Genomic DNA, 20,526 nt, shown 5'->3' with positions numbered 1-20,526 from the left:
TCGACCTCACAGAGGTGGGGAACGTCACGACTGACGCCTTGGCGACCTCCCTGGCCTGACTCGTTGGCGCTGCATTTATTTTCAACAACTCGGGACCCAGTCTCGTACTCGATGACGTCGGGCACACTGCTTTCTCCAGCTCAGTGCAACTCCAAGAAGAAGAAGCAAACGACAACAAATCCATCCAATAAAGCATCAATCGTTTTCTAAGTCATCCGGTAACTCTCTTCGTCTTTTCTGTCACAGCGTAGCTGTATACACCCATGCTACACTCAGTAACTCTCCACACCTCATTGCTCACACAAGTGTGGGCGATGACGACGAAGGGGAAAAAAATGCACGTGCATAGCACTCAACGGTACCGGGACATCTGCCTAGCATGTGAAGAACGGTGCTTCAAAATTGCCCTCCAGCTGTCAACTGGCACCAGCCAAAGAAATCCATGTTCCAAATTAGCGACCCCTAAATTTTCGGAAAATGGAACGGAATACTGTAAGTTTTTCTTCGGCACAACTTTCTGGACGTTACCATGCGCCTCATAGCTCAATGCAGCTACCGGTAACAGCCGATCCCGTGTTATGGTTCAACACACTGAATTGTGCTAACATACCTCCTTCTCAACCTTGCAGATGAATTCCTCCTTGTGGTTATTCGTATATTTTATTGCAATGTTACGTCTCGTTGAGGCCAATCAGAAGCCAAACATTGTCTTCATTCTTGTGGACGACCTGGTAGGTGGCTTCTGTTGCGCTGGTGCATTGTCTTTAACTGATGCAGTGACGCGGAGGGGGGCGTACACCCCCACCAAATCATCCGGTTTCCCTATCCCGCTACGCGCCTCTTTACTGATGTCCTTACGTGTCGAGAGAGCAATAACCGTGAGCGGCACCACAGTCGTCGGCCCGCTGCATAATTGTTGCCTCCAGTGGGTTCTTGAACGTGCCATGAAATCTCATCGCCCGTATTTATCAATCAATCGCCCCGTATTTAACGTATTTTAAGCGTCGTTGCAGCAAAGTGTGCACAGCGCCATTTCGGGCGCAAGCAGCCACGAATCCAAACAGTAGGAAGTTTCATCAGAGGGGTTCCGCGTGGTGTATCAAGCGGTATGCGTCAAGGAGAGCAACAGAAAATGTAGGAAATCCACAGAAAAAGCGGTGCATCTTGCCAAGTGCGAACAACTCGAGACCATGTATTTGAGAGTGCCACGTCGTCTGCTACACTATCGCGCGTTTCATATTTTGGGGCGCTAACGTTGCTGCTCACCCGCGTCACCTATATCCCACAGAAACAGGTCAATAGGCGAGGACAATGTCTCTACGCACTTTGTACCATGCCACCAAGAAGATGAGTTTCTCAGGATCAGTATGCACGCACACACGTTTAGATGCATTCTTCTAGATGTGATCGTCTTCTTGGTCATACTATCTTACGCTGGGCAGTGTATACTGTAAGTGCTTAGAGTTCGCTTGCAGGTTTCTTACGCACGGAGCGTTTCAGTGAGCAGTGCGGGAAACAACCACATTTCCACCCATCTGCATATTCTGAAGATTGTACTGGTTGGTTATATCCTACTTCTAAACCGGGTCATACCTATTTGTAGAATCCTTCAATCGAAGTGATAGGATCATTTACTATATCGTGCACCGGGTGACAGTCAAGTTGCATGCGCTACTGTTTTCTTGGGACAGTGACTGCATTACGGACGTTAACTTACCATCTGGTGTAAGAGTCGTAACGCGCGTTGGTGCCAAATCACGAATGAAGACGACGCTTCTGATGTCGCATGGATATGCGACATCAGAAGCGTCTTCTTCTGCAATGTTCTGCGTCTTCTAATCCAATTGGATACTGAATTGGACATGCTTTGTCTCGTAGGGATGGGCTGACGTGGGCTTCCACGGAGCCACGCAGATTGCCACACCCAATATCGACGCCTTGGCTGCGGATGGTATCATTCTGAATAAGTACTACACGCAATCTCTATGTACCGGTACAAGAGTTGGCTTGATGACAGGAGTGTATCCCTACAGGACAGGTGATACCTTCGATCCACAAATTGTTCGTGGGGCAACGTGATAAATACCGACGCCCACCGATCCTAACGGTCTGAATAACACACAATACACATACGCGGATGAAATACCCAGGCTGTCACACGGGTGGGCACTCTTCGACGATCGTTGAAACCAATGGCCATTGAACATGTGCGTAGCGCCACCATGCGTGTGACGTGTCAACTTCTCAAATAGCATTGAATCCAATGCTCCCTGACTGGTTGACACGTTACACGCTAGGTGGCGCTACGCACACGTGTTCAATGGCCAATGGTTTCAATGATCATCGAAGAGTGCCCACCCGTGTGATAGCCTGGGTATTAGGCAGCTTTCCTCTAGATTATTAAAAGGGGTCGCAATGGATATTTGTGGTTCGCAATATGGTGCGTTACATTGCACTGCACGCCAATTGCATATAATTGCAATTTGGGCCTTTGTAAATTACTGTGTTTGTCCTTATTGTTGATTTAGCCTCTACAATGTACGTTACTACCTTTAACACCCCCCCGCCGCGTGCAGCTCTAACCGTCAGGGGCGCAAAAACCTTCGTCCCACCGCATTGGTTTCCTTAAGCACGTGGCCCGTCCCGCGGCCGCCTGGCTTGCAGAGAGGTGCCAGCCGGGCTAAGTTCGCCAAAAGTCCTGGTGGTTACCGTGGTACAGGGAGCATCCCAATTAAGACTACTGAGTGATGCTCGTATGTTTTCTGTGGTGGGTAGTTCTCTTGGACTACCCAACTCCCAGAGCAAGAGGGTTAGCACACCCCTCCCTCTCCTGTGCCACCATCATCTCTCCCCTCCCTCTTTCACCCTCCTCTCTTCTCCTTCCCCTGGGTGCGTCGAGCCGCCACTCCAGACCAGAGCAGGGTGACCGCACCTTCCGCTTAGATCACCCCACCAACCCATCCACCGCCAGCCGTGATGTCACAGCGGCTGGGCCTCGGTATTCATAGAGCATAATATCAGCCGTGTTCCTGTAAAACTTGTAATACGGCTTAAAATGTCGATGCAAATATCTTCATTTTACACCTATCCAGCAGAGCGCCGGGCAAGCTGTGACAGGCCCTCGAGGGCGACACTGTATTCAGCAAATGTCGAATATATAATATCACGATGCTGCATCTAATGGGTCTCTACTGAAAATATTGCAGCTCTTGCCAAAGTCTTGTACCACTCACAAGCCAAAGGTCTCCCCCTGATATTCCAGACCCTTCCGGAGCATCTCAAGGCATTGGGATACGACACGCATTTCGTCGGAACGGTAAGCTCTTTCGTCTTCGGTAAGTCTTTCGCACGAAGTTGCTCAGAATCTGTCCCTTGCTTTTTAGTGGGGCCTCGGATTCTACAAAATCGCCTTCACTCCAACAAGACGAGGGTTTGACTCGGCTTACGGAAAATGGACGGGAGCTTCCGACTACTGGACACACGTTGCTACTGACGTAAGAAATATAAAGCTATATAGCGACCGTATATAGCATCTGCTAAGGTTCCCCCCATCGTATTAACCTGCATTGCACGACGAATTCGCTTAGATGACCTGTCTCGCGTAATGCAGGACATACGGACGTACAAGCAGGGCTTCGACTTCCGCCACAACGATAGCCTACTGTGGAACGCCACTGGCATCTATTCAACTACGCTCTTCACCAATCATGCAGTCAACCTCATCCAACGGCACGACAAGTCCAAGGTAACGGTCTTACAATGCAGAGTCGACACATTACAGTGCTGTCTGCTGGGCCTGAGACGTTAGCGCTGCTTTCGGTTTGTTATCTTAAATGCACGCACACGCTCGCCACCAGCCGGTGTCGAACCCAGCTACCAACACTCTCCGAGGAGTTGACCACGTATTCCGGTGATATATGGTGGCGGCTGTACAGCTCCAGTCAACCTGAATAATAAATCTGGAAAAAAAATCGGTCTCATTTTGGGGGCACTGGGGGAATGTTAAATGAACTAAAATCCTTGCGTTAAACTAACAGAATAATTTAGTTCAATTAAGATTTCCGCATGCCCCCCAAGTGTTGCTGTAATCGCGCTCGGACACGAGACCATATTTTTTTTCAGTGTTACGATTAGGATTGACTGGAGCTGTACATTTGAGCACGCCAAGTCATTCAGGCTGGAAACTACGGCAGCAGGATTGCTTGCAGCAACGTCGAAATGAATGTATTTTGTGTACCAATGGATCTGAAATAAGTAAAAGTAAAGTAAATGAAATAAGTAATAAAGTAATAAGTAGTAAGTCTGAAATAAGTAAATAAGTAATCTGTAAGTTCTTTCTTTTTCAGCCGCTGTTCCTCCTGTTTTCTCACCAGGGGGTTCACACTGCCAATTTCAGGGGCCACGTGCAATCCCCGGGTGAATACGTAATGGAATTCCGTCACCTTAAAAACAGGAAGAGGGCCACGTTTGCTGGTGAGAATATTATCTTGCTTTTTCGTTCAACATTTTCCTCGGGAAAACGGGATACAGAAATATTTATTCCAGGGAGTATGCAATGAAGACTCGACTGCAGTTAAGATTCAAAACAGCGTGAGATCGTCCCACAAGTTGGCAACGCTGCGGCATGATTTGAAGAGCACGCGATAGATGGCACTGCGATTCAGGAACGAGACAGGATGAGGCGTGGGTCTTCGTCGCGTCGCGTGTAGTTCTGCTACGGACTCTTCACGTAGACGTGCACCGAATGGATACATCGTACTGTCATTCGAAACTCATCAAAATTAATCGACAAAAGAGTCTTGAATTCAATCACTCAATCCAGTAGGGCAGCCGTGGCTGTCAACGGGAACTTCCCACACGGGGAAGAGGATTTACCCTCGTTTTCCTTCTCCCAAATGTACTGCCAAAGATAGGATTTCCAACTAAACAAAAGGGGGTTTTCGGATGTTTTCAACCCCCCGAAACCCCCCATTGGTTGTATCACTGAGTCATTCAATAATTTCTTATCGCATGGACTGTACATACAGGGTGTCCACGCTAAGTGTGAACAGATTTTTTAAAAATATATATAACACTTTTTCCAAGATGAAATCAATTGCAATATAGCATATGCTAAAGGGCACTCCCTAGCAGGGCATTAGCAAAGTCCAAAGGCAATGTCTAAATTAACTTTCATTAATTAACTTTTTAATTATAAAAGCTACAAAGTTGTACCAATGAGAACATCTCTTCCTTTCGGTCACCTGATATCGTAGCCGTTTTCAGAACAAAAATCCGTTCGATAGATCGCCCGCAAAACATTCGTGAAGGAACGCCATTTTTTTCTTTATTTTGTTCATTGCGCTTCTTAGAAGACGCGTCTTTCTTTCACCCCAATGTGAGTTTGTTGGGGTGTTTGTTTCACCCCAATCTTGTTACCCGACAGCGCTCCTTCCGGTTCAGAACACACAGTTTCGAGAATGCGCGCTCTGCGCTTTAAAATAGAAACTGACATAGCAAGATGCTACAGCTTAAACAAGATATCATCCCCCTATATTACCAAGTTCTGTAACTATACAATGACAATAAAGGGCACTTTACTGCAGGAGCATTAACGGAAGTTGACATCTCTGTCGGCCGTGTCTTTGAGGCCCTCTACGACAACGACATGCTCAACAACACCATCTTGGTCTTTAGCTCCTCTAACGGTGGAAAACCCGTTGGAGAAGTCACTTGCAACCTCTCGTTCAACTCTCCTCTACGTGGTACTAAAGGAACTTACTTCGAAGGCGGCGTCCGCGTCCCGGCCTTCATCTGGAGCCGTCTGCTCAACAGCACCAGACGGGTGTCCAAACAGATGATGCACGTCACGGATTGGCTGCCAACGCTTTACGTCGCAGCAGGTACGTCTTTTCCGTGAACTCTACGACGCATTTAGCACAGACCAGCGGCATGGACGATCGGGTTAAGTCTTCCCGCTCCTTCATGGTAGCTAGCTAGCCAAGGTCGTGCTGAAGACTGGTTGGTGGTGGGTTCCAACCCTACCATCGGCTGTGCTGTCTGAGAGGTTTTGACCTGGGTTTTCCGGCACACTGTCCACACGAATGTCGGCACAGTTCTCTTTGGAGTCGGTCCGTGACGCACACTGGCCTCCAGTCCCCCATTTAGTACACCCTGCTGTCCTCTCTCCATCAACACACGTATGTACGCCATTCATAACCACAATTGATTCGCGGCGCTAACACAGAATAAAAAACATTCAGCAGAAAGCGCACGCACACATTGAACGTCAAATGCCGTCCCAACAGAGCCTCGCGTTCGGGGAAAGGAATCTGGAACCACAAAACCGCTAAGCTCAGCAAGCAGGTTCAGGCTCCAAATGACTGGATAGGTTGGATATTATCACGTCACCGTTTTCTTTTTCTTTCTTTTTTTTTTTTTTGTTGCTTTGTCTCGTTCGCCCGTTAGATAGCTTATCGTGGGTAATGCGTCTAAAGAAATAGGAATGCGGCGTGATTACAGGCGTCAAGGGGGTTACAAGATAAAAGAAACGTGGGGGTTATCACAATTGGCGATATGCAATGAACTTTCCGAGCTTTACCAAAAAATAATTGCGCATAAAGCATTTTCAACTTGTTAGTTGATCGTTTGTGGATTATTCTAGATAAATTGGTATACTATAATACGATACGATTTCATCCTAGGTCAATAGGAAGGTGACGAGAAATCATCCATCGTTGAACCGTACTATCGATGAGGATCTCTCGACAGTGAATCTATAAGGAGTTCATAAGCACATTTTATCTGATAGCAGTCAACCCGAGGCTAGTCATATTACATGATGCCCGCCTGGTTGTACCTATGTGGGTGCATGTCCGCCCGAATGAAACAGGCCCGGAAAGCACAATCACGTGACTGCTAATCTGGAAGTGTATAGGTCCGAGTTCCTTCACGATTTCCTTAAAGGAGCCCAGAAAGCCATCTCAAAGATATTCTCTTTCTGACGCATTATGGAGGGATGTGACTTCACTTGGCTATTAACACACAAAAAATATCTATATGCAATATTTTTCTTAGAAAAAAAAAGAAAGAAAGAACCGCATGCCAGCATCTACGCGCGCGTTCCCGCTCAACCTGGTCTGCATGGTGAAACGAGGAGGAGGAGGAGGAGGAGGAGAAACGTCACCGGTTATGTTATGACGTCATTACGGTCGCAAGAGTGACCACGCTCTAACAGGGGCTGGCGCTTTCTGCTTTCTTCTTTTCTTTTCTTTTACTTTATTTCTCTGCCAGTTCCCCTTGTGCAGCAGTCCCAGCAGAGGACATTTCTCTAAATCAATCAGCGGGCGGTACCGCTATGACGTCAAAGAGGGCCCGGGTCACTAGTTACGAGCACTGACACCTTTGCGTACGGTCGCAATTTTGGAAATCGTATTTTGCAATACTTATGCATCTCTCGAATGAATCACTTCGCATACATGCATTTTAAAAGGCTAGTTATCGGCCTGGTTTAAAAAAAGCGGTAATGACCGAAGTGCTCTCTGTTTGAACATTCCAACTCTAGGCGGCAACAAGATGAACTTGGGCACCGCGGCTACACTCGATGCCGTTGACATGTGGGCGGCTCTGAACGACCCGGTCATGCCATCTCCACGCTACCAGATCATTCACAACATGGATTTGGCTAGGCATTCTTTCGCCATCACCTACAAGAACCACAAGGGTATCTTTCAAGAGAAGGAAGTTCCTCGGTTCAGTGGCTGGTATCCCGTTCCCGGTCCGCAGCCCAGAAGCCAATGCTACATATATCGAGCCACTAAAGGCATTGCCTTCAAGGTAAGGTAGGACATGGGTAAGATCGAAGGGTAAACGGCACCTTCACCACTGCGGTCACCTGAAAAATCTAGAGCACCTTCACCTTCATTGTCCGTATTGGAAAGTTTTCATGACAACATTTGCCATGTCACTAAGTCAGCTAGCCACTCGATCGCTCCACAAGACAGAATTGTTCGACCCATTGTCAAATCAATCTTCGCACTACCCTGAAAGCGCCACTCACCTTTCTGGACTATGCTGGACTTGGCTTCTCTATGTCAGATTCACGTTTATATTTATACGAAATTACCTGCCTCGGTGAAACATCCCATACATAGTCATACATAATCATAAAATAAGACAGTGCCCTTCTTGTTCCTTTAACAACGGAGAAAGCCTGTTAATGTCCAGCTACGTAGTCGAATCCATGCACTGTCCACTTGTTGATGCTCAGTCAGAGGTCGTCTTAAGGACTGGGAGATGGCGGGATCGAATCCCAAAACCGAAAAAAACTGCCTGATGTTGTTTTTTTTGTTTTGTTTTTTTATGTACCAGGATTCCAATTGTTTGCGTACGCCCCAACTATTTTCCCTGGCTAAGATAAGCGGCCTGTCTAATACCCCTGTCACACGGGCATTTTCGATCCTGCTCGACCGAACCTGCTTGAACCCAATGCAGATCGGATGGTGCTACACGGCCGCTTCCAAGCAGGATCGAACTTTGATCCTGCTTGACTCAAGACAGTTCCCATAACAGGATTGAGAATTTCAAGACGGCTCGACGGCCGCCATTTGCATCCTCGACCCCAGTGAACTGTCATAACTTAAGACGGCCGTGTAGCAGCGTCAAAACTGGAGCGTGCTCGGGAAGTTCGATGCAGATCGGATTCGAGAAGGATCGAAATGCCCGTGTGACAGGGGTATTATCTAGAGTATGCCCTGTATTTCGAGCGTGCTCCCATAGCTCGGATTGCTTCTTCGTAGCTGTTTTTATATCTCTGCGATGTTCATTCATGCGCGTTTGTGCCTTTCTTCCTGTCTCACCAACGTAAGTTGCGGGACAGTTCGAGTATGACACCTTGTACACAACACCGCGTTGCTCGTTAACTCGTTGTTCGGTCTTTAGCATGGCGGAGAAGTTGCCTTATGGTGGTCATAGGTTTAAACGCTGTCCGTAATCTTAGATGTGCTAGTGTCCGCCGTATCGGTTCAGAAATTCATTTTATATAGGGAATAGTGACATATACTGGTTTACTTGCGGTCCCCTGGTGCGTCCCGTAGTCCCTTAGTCATTTTCCGACAGGTATCCTCGATAAATTGCTGGGTATATGCCCTGTCCAGCAAGCACTTCTTAACTGTATCCATTTCTTTTTTTCTTGAGCTGTGACTGGAAAGTATATTCTGCGATCGAGAGGCCAGTGACCGCATCACTGCTACCATTCTGATGAGTGAATCCGTATGGATACCGAAACATCATTTTGAGGTGTTCTAAATGTTGTGTGTGCCGGTGCGTATTTTACGCAAGAAAATTGGGTTTTAGTTCAAACAGTCGGATATATCTGCACGCCGAGTGTGTGTGAACAAAAATTACGCCTCTTACAGGTCCTTCGGAAACTTCACGGCAGAAAATTCATTCTTTCTGATCCAACAAAACAAGGTTCAATACTCGAATGTCCAACAATAGAAGGCGCAAATCCATGCAACGTCACAGAATCTCCATGTCTCTTTGACTTAGACACGGACCCTTGCGAACAGGACAACGTGGCTGACAAGAATCCAAAGGTAGGACAGCATCTCCCGCACTTTAAGAATTCAGTGATTACGCTGCTCGATGACACTAACAGTATACCTCAATGGAGAAATGTTGAGATGATGTGCTTTACGATGACATCTTTATCTTGTCGCGTACGAGGCTTTCGTACCGACAGATAACTTCAAAAGCAGCCGTCGTTCGTCAAGATACCATGCACCCCTCGCCGGCGTAGCCCGCTCGTCATGCAAGAAAGCTGCTGTACAGGGAAGCGGTAAACAATAGAATTTTCTTTTTCTTCTTTCTTTTTTTGTAAACGTCTCGAAAAGTTGTTGGCAAGACCGTTTTTATTTTGTTTAGAAGACGTCTTCTGTCCTGTCTACATGACGACTTCTGGCTTTGGTTAATGTGACGCTTATTAAAGTCTTGAAGACGTCGCCGAGTTGGCCTTTAAGACGTCTATTTTATGCTTCCATGCTGTTCCAGGATGTAAACGCAGTACACCCTTTCCCCTGTGCAGCCTGAAAAATTTCAGCCCTGTGGATATCCATCAGAAATAGTCATATGGATATTTGCCTCTTTTTTTCGACCTCGGACACCGTCACCACACACGTCCCTTTTGCTGTCCGCTTCAGCCCTTTGTTTGTTTCTTGTATCTCCCATGGCATTTGAAATGGTACAATGAGAAAAACAAGACACCGAGTGTGAATTTTGATCACGTAGGAGAACTACACCTCTGGGTATACTTGCAAAGGGGAAACAGACCTCGTACGTTGCTTATCTTAGAAGTTTCCTCAAACTCGAGGGTCCTTGTTCGCCTCTAAGTCAAAACGGGGGGGTGAGCTGTGTACGTTTACTTAAATCACGCACAAAAAGAACGCCGAAATGAGGTATCCCTGGTAGTGTTAACTGACCGTGAACACACCGTCAAGGTTTCTTACTGCTTTTGTTTTGAGACATTCAGTAGGTACCATCGAAAGTTAGCTTATGCAGTGCACACCATCATCTTCCTTTTAGATACGCTTTGAACAGCGATGGCGAAGGCGTATTATTAACTTAAAACCGGTACGTCTTGAAAACATAAACGGAAGATGTTTACAGGAGGTCTTTCTTTATGATACGTCTTCAACAGAGATGGCAGACACGTATTAAATCGTAAACGGAAACGGAAAATCGGTACCTCTTCTAAACGTACTACAAATTACGCCTTCTAGACGTCGCTTTAGCATCTTGATCGTCTTCTATCCTAATTCGACCAAATAAAGACATTTTTGCGACCTTTCATGCTATTAGGGATAGTGGTTAGATAGAGACTTACAGGTTCAGCGCCCTCTCGATCACCCCCGCGTCTTTCGATGACGAAGCGACATTCCGATGGAAGAAAATTAATTTTATCTAACCGGTTCGTGAACCGAACTGTTCAGAATTAACCGGTTTGAACCGCTATAGTTGCCTTCAGGCGGTGAATCGGAACTGAACCCTTATGGTCGAACCCGAACCGGACCGATACTATTTCGGTTCCACTCTCTGGGCTGGAACGAATAAACGCAGAAACCATAGAAAACAAGAGCATCGGCCGATGCCCCCAAACACTTGTGCTCGACGAATATGGCAGCATTGATGCGTGTCACTCACTCTGTGCAGTCTTGTTCTCACGCCTGCGTTTGCGCTTGCTGTTTAGCTTGCGGCGAATCGTCGCCATGGCAACAGAGCCCCGCCATCCGCAAACGCAGTAGGTAAAAAAAATGTCTTGGAGGCGTAGGGTGTTCTATGGGAACATTACATGGAGGGGGGGCGAAAGGATTTCCTTCTTGTTTTTCTCTCCTCAATTCGCTACCAAATATACGATTTCCGAGGGTTCAAATCCTTGAAACTCCCCTATCTACTGCACTGGCGGAACGGCAGGGGTCGAGACAACTTCAACTTTCTCCACGCAAGCGCTGCAACCGCAGACCAAGTACCCAATAGGAGGTGAGGACATAGCGCATGCACACTGTATGCGAAGGGAGCCCACAGGGGCATCAGTTCTTCCCTTTTGTCCTTATGCTGCGCTGTGAATGGCACGTGTTCATTTGACGAAGTGCCACTACGGACTAAATCTCGTGTCTTCACTATCCTACCCAAGTTATCTTACTGTAATCTCCGTGTTTCACTTTACATTCCTGAAAAATATTTTGGCTCTACATGACGCAAAAGTTAGAGAAATTTAAATTTTACTTTTGAGAACTGTGATGTGATGTTATGCTCCGATAGAGCGCCCGGCTCTCACCTGGCAACGTCGTTGCCCTTCGCGTCTTTCGAGGGGGACTCACTTTTTGCACTCCATTAGCGGGGTCCCTCGAGACATATCCTCCACAAGGAGGAGAAACGCATCTCTCCCATTTTTCCCCTCTTTCGATCAATGTCATGTGACTTCACCACGTCACCCTCCCTGGACTCTGGCGTGAAGGCAAGGAGACGTGCGCTCTACCCAAAACGTGGCATCGCTGCAATTTGTGCGCAACACATGACGTCACCTGCTCCTCACGTCATTAAAACTCGTGGAGGTCAGCAGATCTTACAATTGCACAACGTTCGCAAACAGGACTGAAATTATATAGAATATAGAATCGTATAGAATCCGAGGTACCTTCTTTTCATGGACTTTTCCGAGTCCGGAGTGGCACACTACAACGAAATGATGTGAATGGGAACTACGAGAGCGGCAACGTGAACCCGTTCCGCCATGAAAAGCATGTATATACGCAAGCCTTAAACACAAGCGCAAAAGGCAGCAGTGTGAACCAGGCTTATGCGTTTCGCGTGGTTGCCTCGCGGGTGTTTCTTCGCCACGCGTACAAGGCCACGGCGTGCACGTGACATTTTGAGGCTGACAAAACCCTGCATTCGTTTTGGGCCTTAACGGGATGTGCGCGCCCTCTGGTGGCGCCAGGACGCGGAGTGATCTAGATCGCGCTGAACATAACCTTGAGACAAAACAGCCGTTATGTCTCTAACTAACCACGTTCTAAAGTAGCCACTATCGTATACTACTCGTACTTCCTTGTTAAGATATCGGCGGCTACGCTGAAGACCAAATCTACGGCAGCGCTTGATGGAAATGCTGCGCTGTACCTGAGAACCACATTCCGTATATGATCGTGTGCTCCACGATAACCAATGGAGCCAATGGTATATGTTATTCACTTGCCATCTCCAAGTCCATTCCTCTGGCAGCGTTGCGCGTAGGCCGAATAATCGCAACTAGCGGAAACGAGTACCAAGCGACTGTACGACAACTGTATTTGTTCCCTGTCAAGACGTTGAGCCTTCGGGGCCTCAACAATGCAAAATCTGAGGAACGGACGATTAGCGTGTCACTTTCATTAGAATCCTGAAACATGACCTACCGTAACCGGACATAGCGCACTGACGTTGGAATAGCAGAAAGAGATTAGGTAGGTACGCCTGAAATTCGAGAACGCTACGATAACCTCGCCTTATATTATAGCAGTATAGCCTTCTAAAAGGCACAGGAAATTTGTTGCAAACATTTGCTAATATGAGTCAGTCTCTACTTCAAAAATAATTGATTACTAAAAGTTGTAATCAGATTACTCCAAAAATTACTTCGAAAAATGTAAGTGATCGCAAGAAATTACACGAGGTATTAATTGACTACACATAACGAGTTTGTCTGGTAAGCGTAAGCGAAGTCTGCCTTTGCTAGAGCATCTCGCAGAATTTGGACTTCTTCGATATTAAACATTGGCGACGCAGCAGGAGGCACGAAAGCGGTTCAAGGCAGGCGACAAAAGCGACGCCCAATGTAAATTGGATGAAATACACTTTTTTTTGCAGATTGTCCAAACACTGACAGACATCGTGGCCAAGGGCACAAGTTACGTACCCTGGGAAGGAGAGCTGATACCGGACTTGGACTGCGACCCAGGAGTGTTCGGAGGTGCTTGGGTTTCTTGGAGGGACCCACGTTATGAACGCTACGCGTTGAGGAAGCGAGGGTTTCGCAAGGTCTTCGACACTGACTACGAATCTGGCTAAAGCATGTCTATGCTACATCGTTTGTGTCACAATAGAAATTTGGCAGCCCGCTGTCTGTGCTTTTCTTCCAAGTCACGGATACCATCCAGTACTATTATCTGTACGGGATAGAAAGACGGGGAAAACGAGTACAAAGCACTAGTATCGTTGGGGAGAAGACACCAGCAGTGGGCGTCGAACCCACTACCTCTGATTTCGTTCTGTTGTGAGGTCATTTCAGTGTCGTGTTTGCCCTTCCGTGTTTCATTAACTTCAGGTCATGTTGTTTGAGAAAGTTGGCGCCAGCCTCAACCGGTGTTCTTCTGTACAGACGTGAGTAATTACTGGAAAACATTTATGAGCGAATAATGGAGAGGGGGAGTGCGTGATAGGTTAGGTAGAATGTCGCAATGGACCGGATTGTCTGAGAGGAAATAAGGTTTCGACCAGGGGTCGTGGGACGGGACGATACCCATTCATGCAGCCCCAGCCGAAACTTCTTCCCTCGGGAAGTGTTTTGCCACGTACACTGTTTCTGGAGACCATTCCTCCCGATAATCTGGCCACCAACTCTTCGATATCTCAGGTACCTAATATCCGCGGAATCCGTACCTGAACATCTGCCATGAGATCATAGAGCTGATGAATGCCTAGAAAATGCGATTCAAGCTGGATATGAACCTGGATTGCTCGTCAAACCGGTGCAGGTTTCCACATGATGTGCAAGAACTTTCACAGGCGCTTTATGACACACTTATCGAACAAAGTATGTTATGAAACACCGAGTAATTAATATTAAAGCCACATTTTTCAGCGGCTCATGACTGGAAAATAACATCCGCGTGCCCGAAGCAAGCTGCTCGATTCACCAATCGCTCGATGAATCTATTTGAAAGTTCCCATGACACCAAAAAGCAAGATGACCAATGAAATACGTTGACGAGAACAACGCGTGTGCGTCCTTCGGCACAAAATTAATTAACCGCTAATTATTTCTTTCGCTTCCACCGATTATATTGGATTTTCGTAAGTTGTCAACAAGCGAACACTCGGGCGACCAACACCTCCTGGCGGCTATGGATAAAGCCATTAAAGGGACGTCATTTGTCTTTCGTTTGAGTTTGAGTTTGAATGTAAGGAAAAAAAAGAGAATAAAATGAATAGTTTCCGGTTTCTTAATCAATTTCACTTCCGCAGAGTCTTCGGAAAATGTTTTCTTACCTGCCGTTGTTGAACTTGCTGCTTAGTACAAGTACTAGTGGTAGTAACAGTGCAGTAGTTAGCGCAGTGGTGACAGTTTGATGCTGAGTAATGGCAGTTGAAGAAAAGGCACAAGCAGTGGCATTCGAACCCTCACCCATCTCTGACCGGCAATCAGAGCGTGTGAGTTCGAATCCCACTGCTGGTATCTTATCTTCAACCGTCATCTTATCATCATCTTATCTTCTGTCATCATTCAATTGAAGTGTGAAACTGGGCGTGTGTGACGCTTGTGTTGTGTTTTTCCTTCTGTGGTTAGTTGCCTCATCCACTACAAGGCTACAAAGTGTTAACACACTCGCATGTGTGTGTCTGTTCAGTCGTGCCCGACCCTGGATGACCCTTGAAGCACAGCACACCCTCTATGCGTCACTGTTTTTGTTGAAGCACACGGGCGTTCCAGCCATCACGTCCTTTTGCCTTCCATTCGCCCTTCACCCGTGACCTTTTTCATTCGCCCACCCTTTTTGATCATGTGATTAAAATATTTGGTCATCAGCTTCAATATTGACTAATGGGGGTTTACCATCATCGTGACCCAGTGTATGCAGCATCCGATACCGAGGACATTCTGAAGACTACACGATGTGCTCGGCTCGACCTTCCCCAGCAGCTTTGCGCTGTCTCATGTTTCCCTATGTTTTCTACCAGACTTTCTAGACAGATGTCTGTTCAGGACACGTAAGAATTCCCCCTCCCCCCCCCCGTCCTTTCCTCCATGTCCTTCCCGGTATCCTCTCTCCATCTGCCTCATATCTCGGTTAGACATTTGGAAACAAAACAGTGAACATAAACGCAGATATCTTAATAAGTTATGAAGCTTGGCAAGTCTCGCACGTAACTTAAACGTACTACTCAGCCACTGTTGAGTGCACACGAACGCCGGTATCGAAAATAGCTCGGAAACAAAAGCAGATGCGAAATATTGCTTCGGAGATAGAAACCGAAACAAACGAACGAACAAACGGAAACAAAATGTCGAGTTCTCCATGTACCAGAAAAGAAACCCTGTCAGACGGACTAATTTAGTGCCACTTTCAAGGAGTGACACTTGTACCTAGACTCATTCGTGCGCTGTCACACGACATCTTTTAGTGACACTCGGGAGAAAGCGCACTAACGATTTAGTGAGATCCCAAAACTCACTTCACTTCTCTTCGGCTGACCGAGTGTGTAGCCTCGACGGCAGGCTTTGTGGTACAGGTATAAATATTGAGAAAAAGTGGGTGGCTCCGACACAACAATATATTTAAACGTGTATTTTCAACAGCGCGTTTACGTTATTTTAGTACAGTGTGACATTATGCCGAAAAAACATGTCATGTCGTAGAAACATGCCAACGGCGGCCATTTTCGTTGTGGCACATGTTTGAGGCAAGATTAGCAGGAGGTGTTTCCAAATCAAAGAAAACCATTATGAGGGAGGTATTGTGGCGTACGCCTAGAAATTGTACCGCCGTTTATTCTTACCAATCGTAATAGACCTCTACCCGAGAAACGTCATCATGACGTTGGTAGACAGACTGAAACCGAAACAAATCAGAAGGGGGAAGGCTGGGTTTGACGAATGGGCACTTGTTCGCTGCCTCCTATAGAAAGAGAAGTAGGACCGAATGTCGCGTCCCTTTCACGGAATATCGTAATCCCCTCAACACCGTGGTTGCGCGACCTTGTTCGCCCCTATTGCGTCGACCGTAGTTCAACTCTACCAAATTGGTGGCGCTGTCGAACACTATGACGTCATTTGTTTACAAACAAATAAGTACCGCTTAACGTGTAGCACAGGCACGTAGTGAAAATGACATTCGTTTGGTTGGACTTGGAGTTATTGCTGTATAATGGTTGGAGTTATCCCGTGTGACAGGGGTTCTGACGAATCAGGGGTGAGACGGGTTCTGGCATTGTTCCTGCTGCCTCTCTGTCTCTATGGCGCACATAGGCACAGTTGCTTCGCGGTGCTTGCTCGACATTTCTTAACGAAATGAAACGTCACGTTTTTTTCCGCACCCGTGATAATTCCCGTTACTATGCTTCGTCATTAGAAGCAAAGGAGGAAGTGAAAACAATGCTTTCAGTGTGTACTTAAAGGCTTGCTTTATTGCTTGTGTACGAATCCACATTTCTGCGGAGAGTCACACCTTTCGACGGCAGCCTCGATGTTCGGCTGTTCCCTTGCATTGTGGTTGCGGGTGTACGAGAAATAACTTAAGTTCTTTGGCGGAGCCTGGAAAGGTAAGAAATGAAGCATGATTTTCAAGAACACCAAATCGCCTTCTGTAACGGTACTTCAATCTCTTTACATATCTTACTAATAATTTTGTCTCTACGCTAAGTACCGGCTGCATATGTTCTTCTTGTTTTATTTTACTTATTTATAAGAGGCTTTAATTGGAAAGTGATGAAAGATGAAAGTCACTGAAAAGGTTAGCCAGCGTTAATTTCTTAGGCAACTTGAGGCTCTGTATGTGATTGTCCCTTCTATGTTGTTCCAGCCTCAGAACATCAGTTCTCTCACGTTTAATTGGAAAGGTTGAACATGAAATAAGGTCTACGGAGCAAGCCCTAGCAATATTGAAGTATTCAGCAAAGAATAGTGTGTATCCGTATGGTGTCCCTAATTGTTACATTTTTTGCGTTTGAGCACCATGCGCAAGATAGCGATGAAAAAAAAAAGTTAAAAGTTCCAAACTAGTAATGCATGGATCGCTTGTCATACTCACCATTTACACAACAACCTTGGCGTGCTTTGCGTAGCCGAGGCCAAGACCGTAACCGGCGCCGTAGCCATAGCCAAGACCACCGTAGCCAAGACCACCGTAGCCAAGACCGTAGCCGGCGCCGTAGCCGTAGCCAAGGCCGTAACCATGACCAGCGTAGCCGAGACCAGCATAGCCGAGACCAGCATAGCCGAGACCAGCATAGCCTAGACCAGCGTGGCCAAGACCGTAGCCGTAACCGAGACCAGCGTAGCCAAGACCAGCGGCGTAGCCAGCACCGTGGGCAACGCCATAACCAACAGCGCCGACACCACCGCTGTAGCGGGTCTGGAGGTCGTAGCCAGCTGGCTGGTAGGCTCTAGCACCGAAGCCATAGGAGCCGATGGATGGACCATAGACGCCAGCAGCGTAGGCAGATGGGGCGGGGGGAAATCCTCCGGCAGAGACGGCGGCCACGAGGGCGAGGAAGGTAGCAGCGACCTAAACAAAACACGAGTTTTCTTGCACAACCTATTTGTTGTAGTATAGACAAACACCACCAAGCTTCTAATACCAGAACTATGCTCTCTACTACCTGGGATGCTCTCTGCTAACGTACAATACCTGGGAAGTCGATTTCAAGATTGGAACATAAATAGGGAAGAAGTGTAATTATGGCTTATATGTACGCGATGGTGGGAGACCAGCACATGAACCACACATGAACTTCGCTTCAGGGTCTATGAATCAATGTCCTCTCGTTTGCTCTGCCAAAAGCTAAAAAAAAAATCCCTCAGCGAGTAGTATTAGAGAAATAACGATGTCGCTATCTGAGGTATGTTAGAATTATTTTATACTTATTATTTAATCGTTAAAACTATTTAGATATACGTTAAGATCAGTTATGTTAGTGTCAATTGAGTGGCTCGGTTATTTTTGCTGTTCTGTGTCAGAAACCTGTTCCAAACAGACATCGAGCGTATATTCCCTTTCAACGCAAGAATGCTTTCAGCTTCCACATCATACTTCTCGCAATCGATTGCACAATTTCTCTGCATTTTAAACAACCGTATACTGCTCTGTCAATACTATCAAGTAACGAATACTAACCAGGGCGTTCATCGTGGAATACTTCGTCCGGACTCTTCGCAAGAAAGCAGCAAAGTTGCTTTCCCTCTCTCTTTCTGCCCGTTATATAGCATGGTCCAGTTTCCGTTTCGCTTCTATCCAAGAAAAAGACGCAGACTTTCCCACCAATGAGCGATTCACATATCCCGCTTGCAAGGACAACAAACCCAACCCGACACGCTGCGGGGTGTGGCCGCATTGTTGTCCACAATGACCTTGGCAAGGTCGCCAACATGAAGGGGACGTCAGACTCGTACACCTTAATAAGGCGGTTATTATGTAATGCATCTACCCAGATCCGAATCACAGAACTTGACATATATTTGTTCAACCTGGGGCATGAAACTAAAGTAGATCTATGGGTGGAGGTGTATTAAGGGTTGTAGGATGTGTCCAAGGCTTCGTAGGGCGTCAATTAAAATCATGAATCTCGTGTAAATGAGGCATTCTCATGTATAATGCAAGGGTGTTGCTGCTCTCGTAAGGTGACCTGGTACGAGCCCAAGCTCGCAAATGGCGAAAAATAGCGGAGTTAGGCACTTGTAAATGGGGCTGCTTTCCCTGCGTTTTGATTTGTGGCTCTTTGTGTTTTCCTTTCGTACTCGGTGTACTCGTTTATCGATGTAGGCGTACCGTCAGGAAGCAAACCTTTACCGCTTTGTATTTATTGCTTTCTATATGTTGGCAACGTGATCTCTTCCTTTCCACCTTTTCTCTCTCGTGTATCAGTCGAACACACTTCATCGATTGCGGTAAACGCGGGTACCGTTACAAAGCACTTCTTCGCGTTTTCTTTATTGAGAAGGTTCTCGGTTGCTGGCCTGCCCATCACCGGGTGACGGCATTGCGCGCTCTTGTGGACTTCCTTACGGCTTCGAACCTGCTTGACACTCTGTCACAACTCCTGTGACACTGTGTTCGCGAGGTTTCTGACATTATGAACCAGTGAAAGGATAAAGGGGGAGATGTTAGGCACAGAGAAACCTCTGTGCCTAACATCTCCCCCTTTATCCTTTCCCCCGTTTCCTTTATGCTTTATCCTGCTACACCAACTCTCTCCTGTTTGTTTGTTTTTCTCTCTTTTTTCTGGCTCTATTTTTCCACCCACAAACGCGTTTTGGAGTAGCCAGTTCTGACTGGGTCGGGACTAACATCTCCATATTTTTCTTTCCTTTCCAATTCTAATTCCACTTCTTCTAAACCTCATAGAATCCCCTAATACAGCTGGTCAGCAATGCGTTCGAAGCTCTGCTGCATAAGAGAGTTGAACTTGTGCATTTTACAAGGGCGTCGGAAGGTGGGGGTAAGGGGGGGGGGAAGACGCCCCTCTGAGTTTTGGTTCCGGGAGCTCTTCCCCCCCCCTTCCCACGAACTTTCGCTCTGAGTGTCCCGAAACCCCATCTTTTATCCGTAAGTGTCGTCCGAGACAGATTCGCTTTCAGGTCTGTTCCCGCACAATGAAAACGAACACCTGTTTAAAAATTAGAAGACGAAATTCACCCGAATAAGTACTATTATTTCGAAAACCTCTCGTTGTGTCGGACCCCCCAAACCCCTGAGAATCGTGCACAAAGTGAAGCACAACAGCCTTATACGCGCCGCTAATAGGAGAAGGCTAGAACATGCCCACAGAGTTGCAGTGCCTCGTCTTCTCGACATACTTTTTTCTCATCATAAAGGTCTGTCGTCGCTCTTCGAATAATATAAAAATTGGGAGCAGATTTCCAAGTAATGTGAGTCCGCCCACACTTGTGTGGCCACATGCTGCACGTTTCCGCAGGGTAGGACTGCGGACAATTTCGACCCCATGGGGGTCTTAAAACGCGCTGCGAATTACCGACACACGGTGCTGGAAGCATACCGTCCTCAGCTTAAATAA

At 46.8% G+C, this 20,526-nt stretch overlaps 2 protein-coding genes across 2 annotated transcripts; one reads left to right on the top strand and one right to left on the bottom strand.

Annotated features, from left to right (window-relative positions):
* Positions 1–344: 344 nt before the first annotated feature.
* On the top strand, positions 345–13,635 carry LOC135392143 (arylsulfatase B-like). The gene is made up of 11 exons (XM_064622835.1): positions 345–492; positions 630–731; positions 1,879–2,038; positions 3,207–3,316; positions 3,384–3,494; positions 3,611–3,745; positions 4,347–4,473; positions 5,586–5,882; positions 7,544–7,815; positions 9,396–9,575; positions 13,384–13,635. The coding sequence occupies exons 1-11, from the start codon at positions 478–480 to the stop codon at positions 13,582–13,584; spliced, it is 1,710 nt and encodes a 569-aa protein (XP_064478905.1). The 5' UTR covers positions 345–477; the 3' UTR covers positions 13,585–13,635.
* Positions 13,636–16,900: 3,265 nt separating this feature from the next.
* LOC135392145 (keratin-associated protein 6-2-like) lies at positions 16,901–18,656 on the bottom strand. The gene is made up of 3 exons (XM_064622837.1): positions 18,630–18,656; positions 17,544–18,020; positions 16,901–17,047 (listed from the first exon to the last, which is right to left on the bottom strand). Exons 1-2 carry the CDS (start codon positions 18,639–18,641, stop codon positions 17,547–17,549), a joined length of 486 nt encoding a protein of 161 aa, XP_064478907.1. The 5' UTR covers positions 18,642–18,656; the 3' UTR covers positions 16,901–17,047; positions 17,544–17,546.
* Positions 18,657–20,526: the final 1,870 nt, after the last annotated feature.

This window comes from Ornithodoros turicata, chromosome 4 (assembly GCF_037126465.1).
Source record: "Ornithodoros turicata isolate Travis chromosome 4, ASM3712646v1, whole genome shotgun sequence".
NCBI classification, from domain to species: Eukaryota; Metazoa; Arthropoda; class Arachnida; order Ixodida; family Argasidae; genus Ornithodoros; species Ornithodoros turicata.
This window is presented reverse-complemented; position numbering and strand designations above follow the sequence as displayed.

Excerpts from the sequence above, each read along its gene's own strand:
- LOC135392143 (XM_064622835.1), top strand. Across the intron at positions 3,746-4,346 it reads AACGGCACGACAAGTCCAAG|CCGCTGTTCCTCCTGTTTTC; the intron begins GTAACGGTCTTA and ends TTTCTTTTTCAG. Across the intron at positions 4,474-5,585 it reads GAAGAGGGCCACGTTTGCTG|GAGCATTAACGGAAGTTGAC; the intron begins GTGAGAATATTA and ends ACTTTACTGCAG.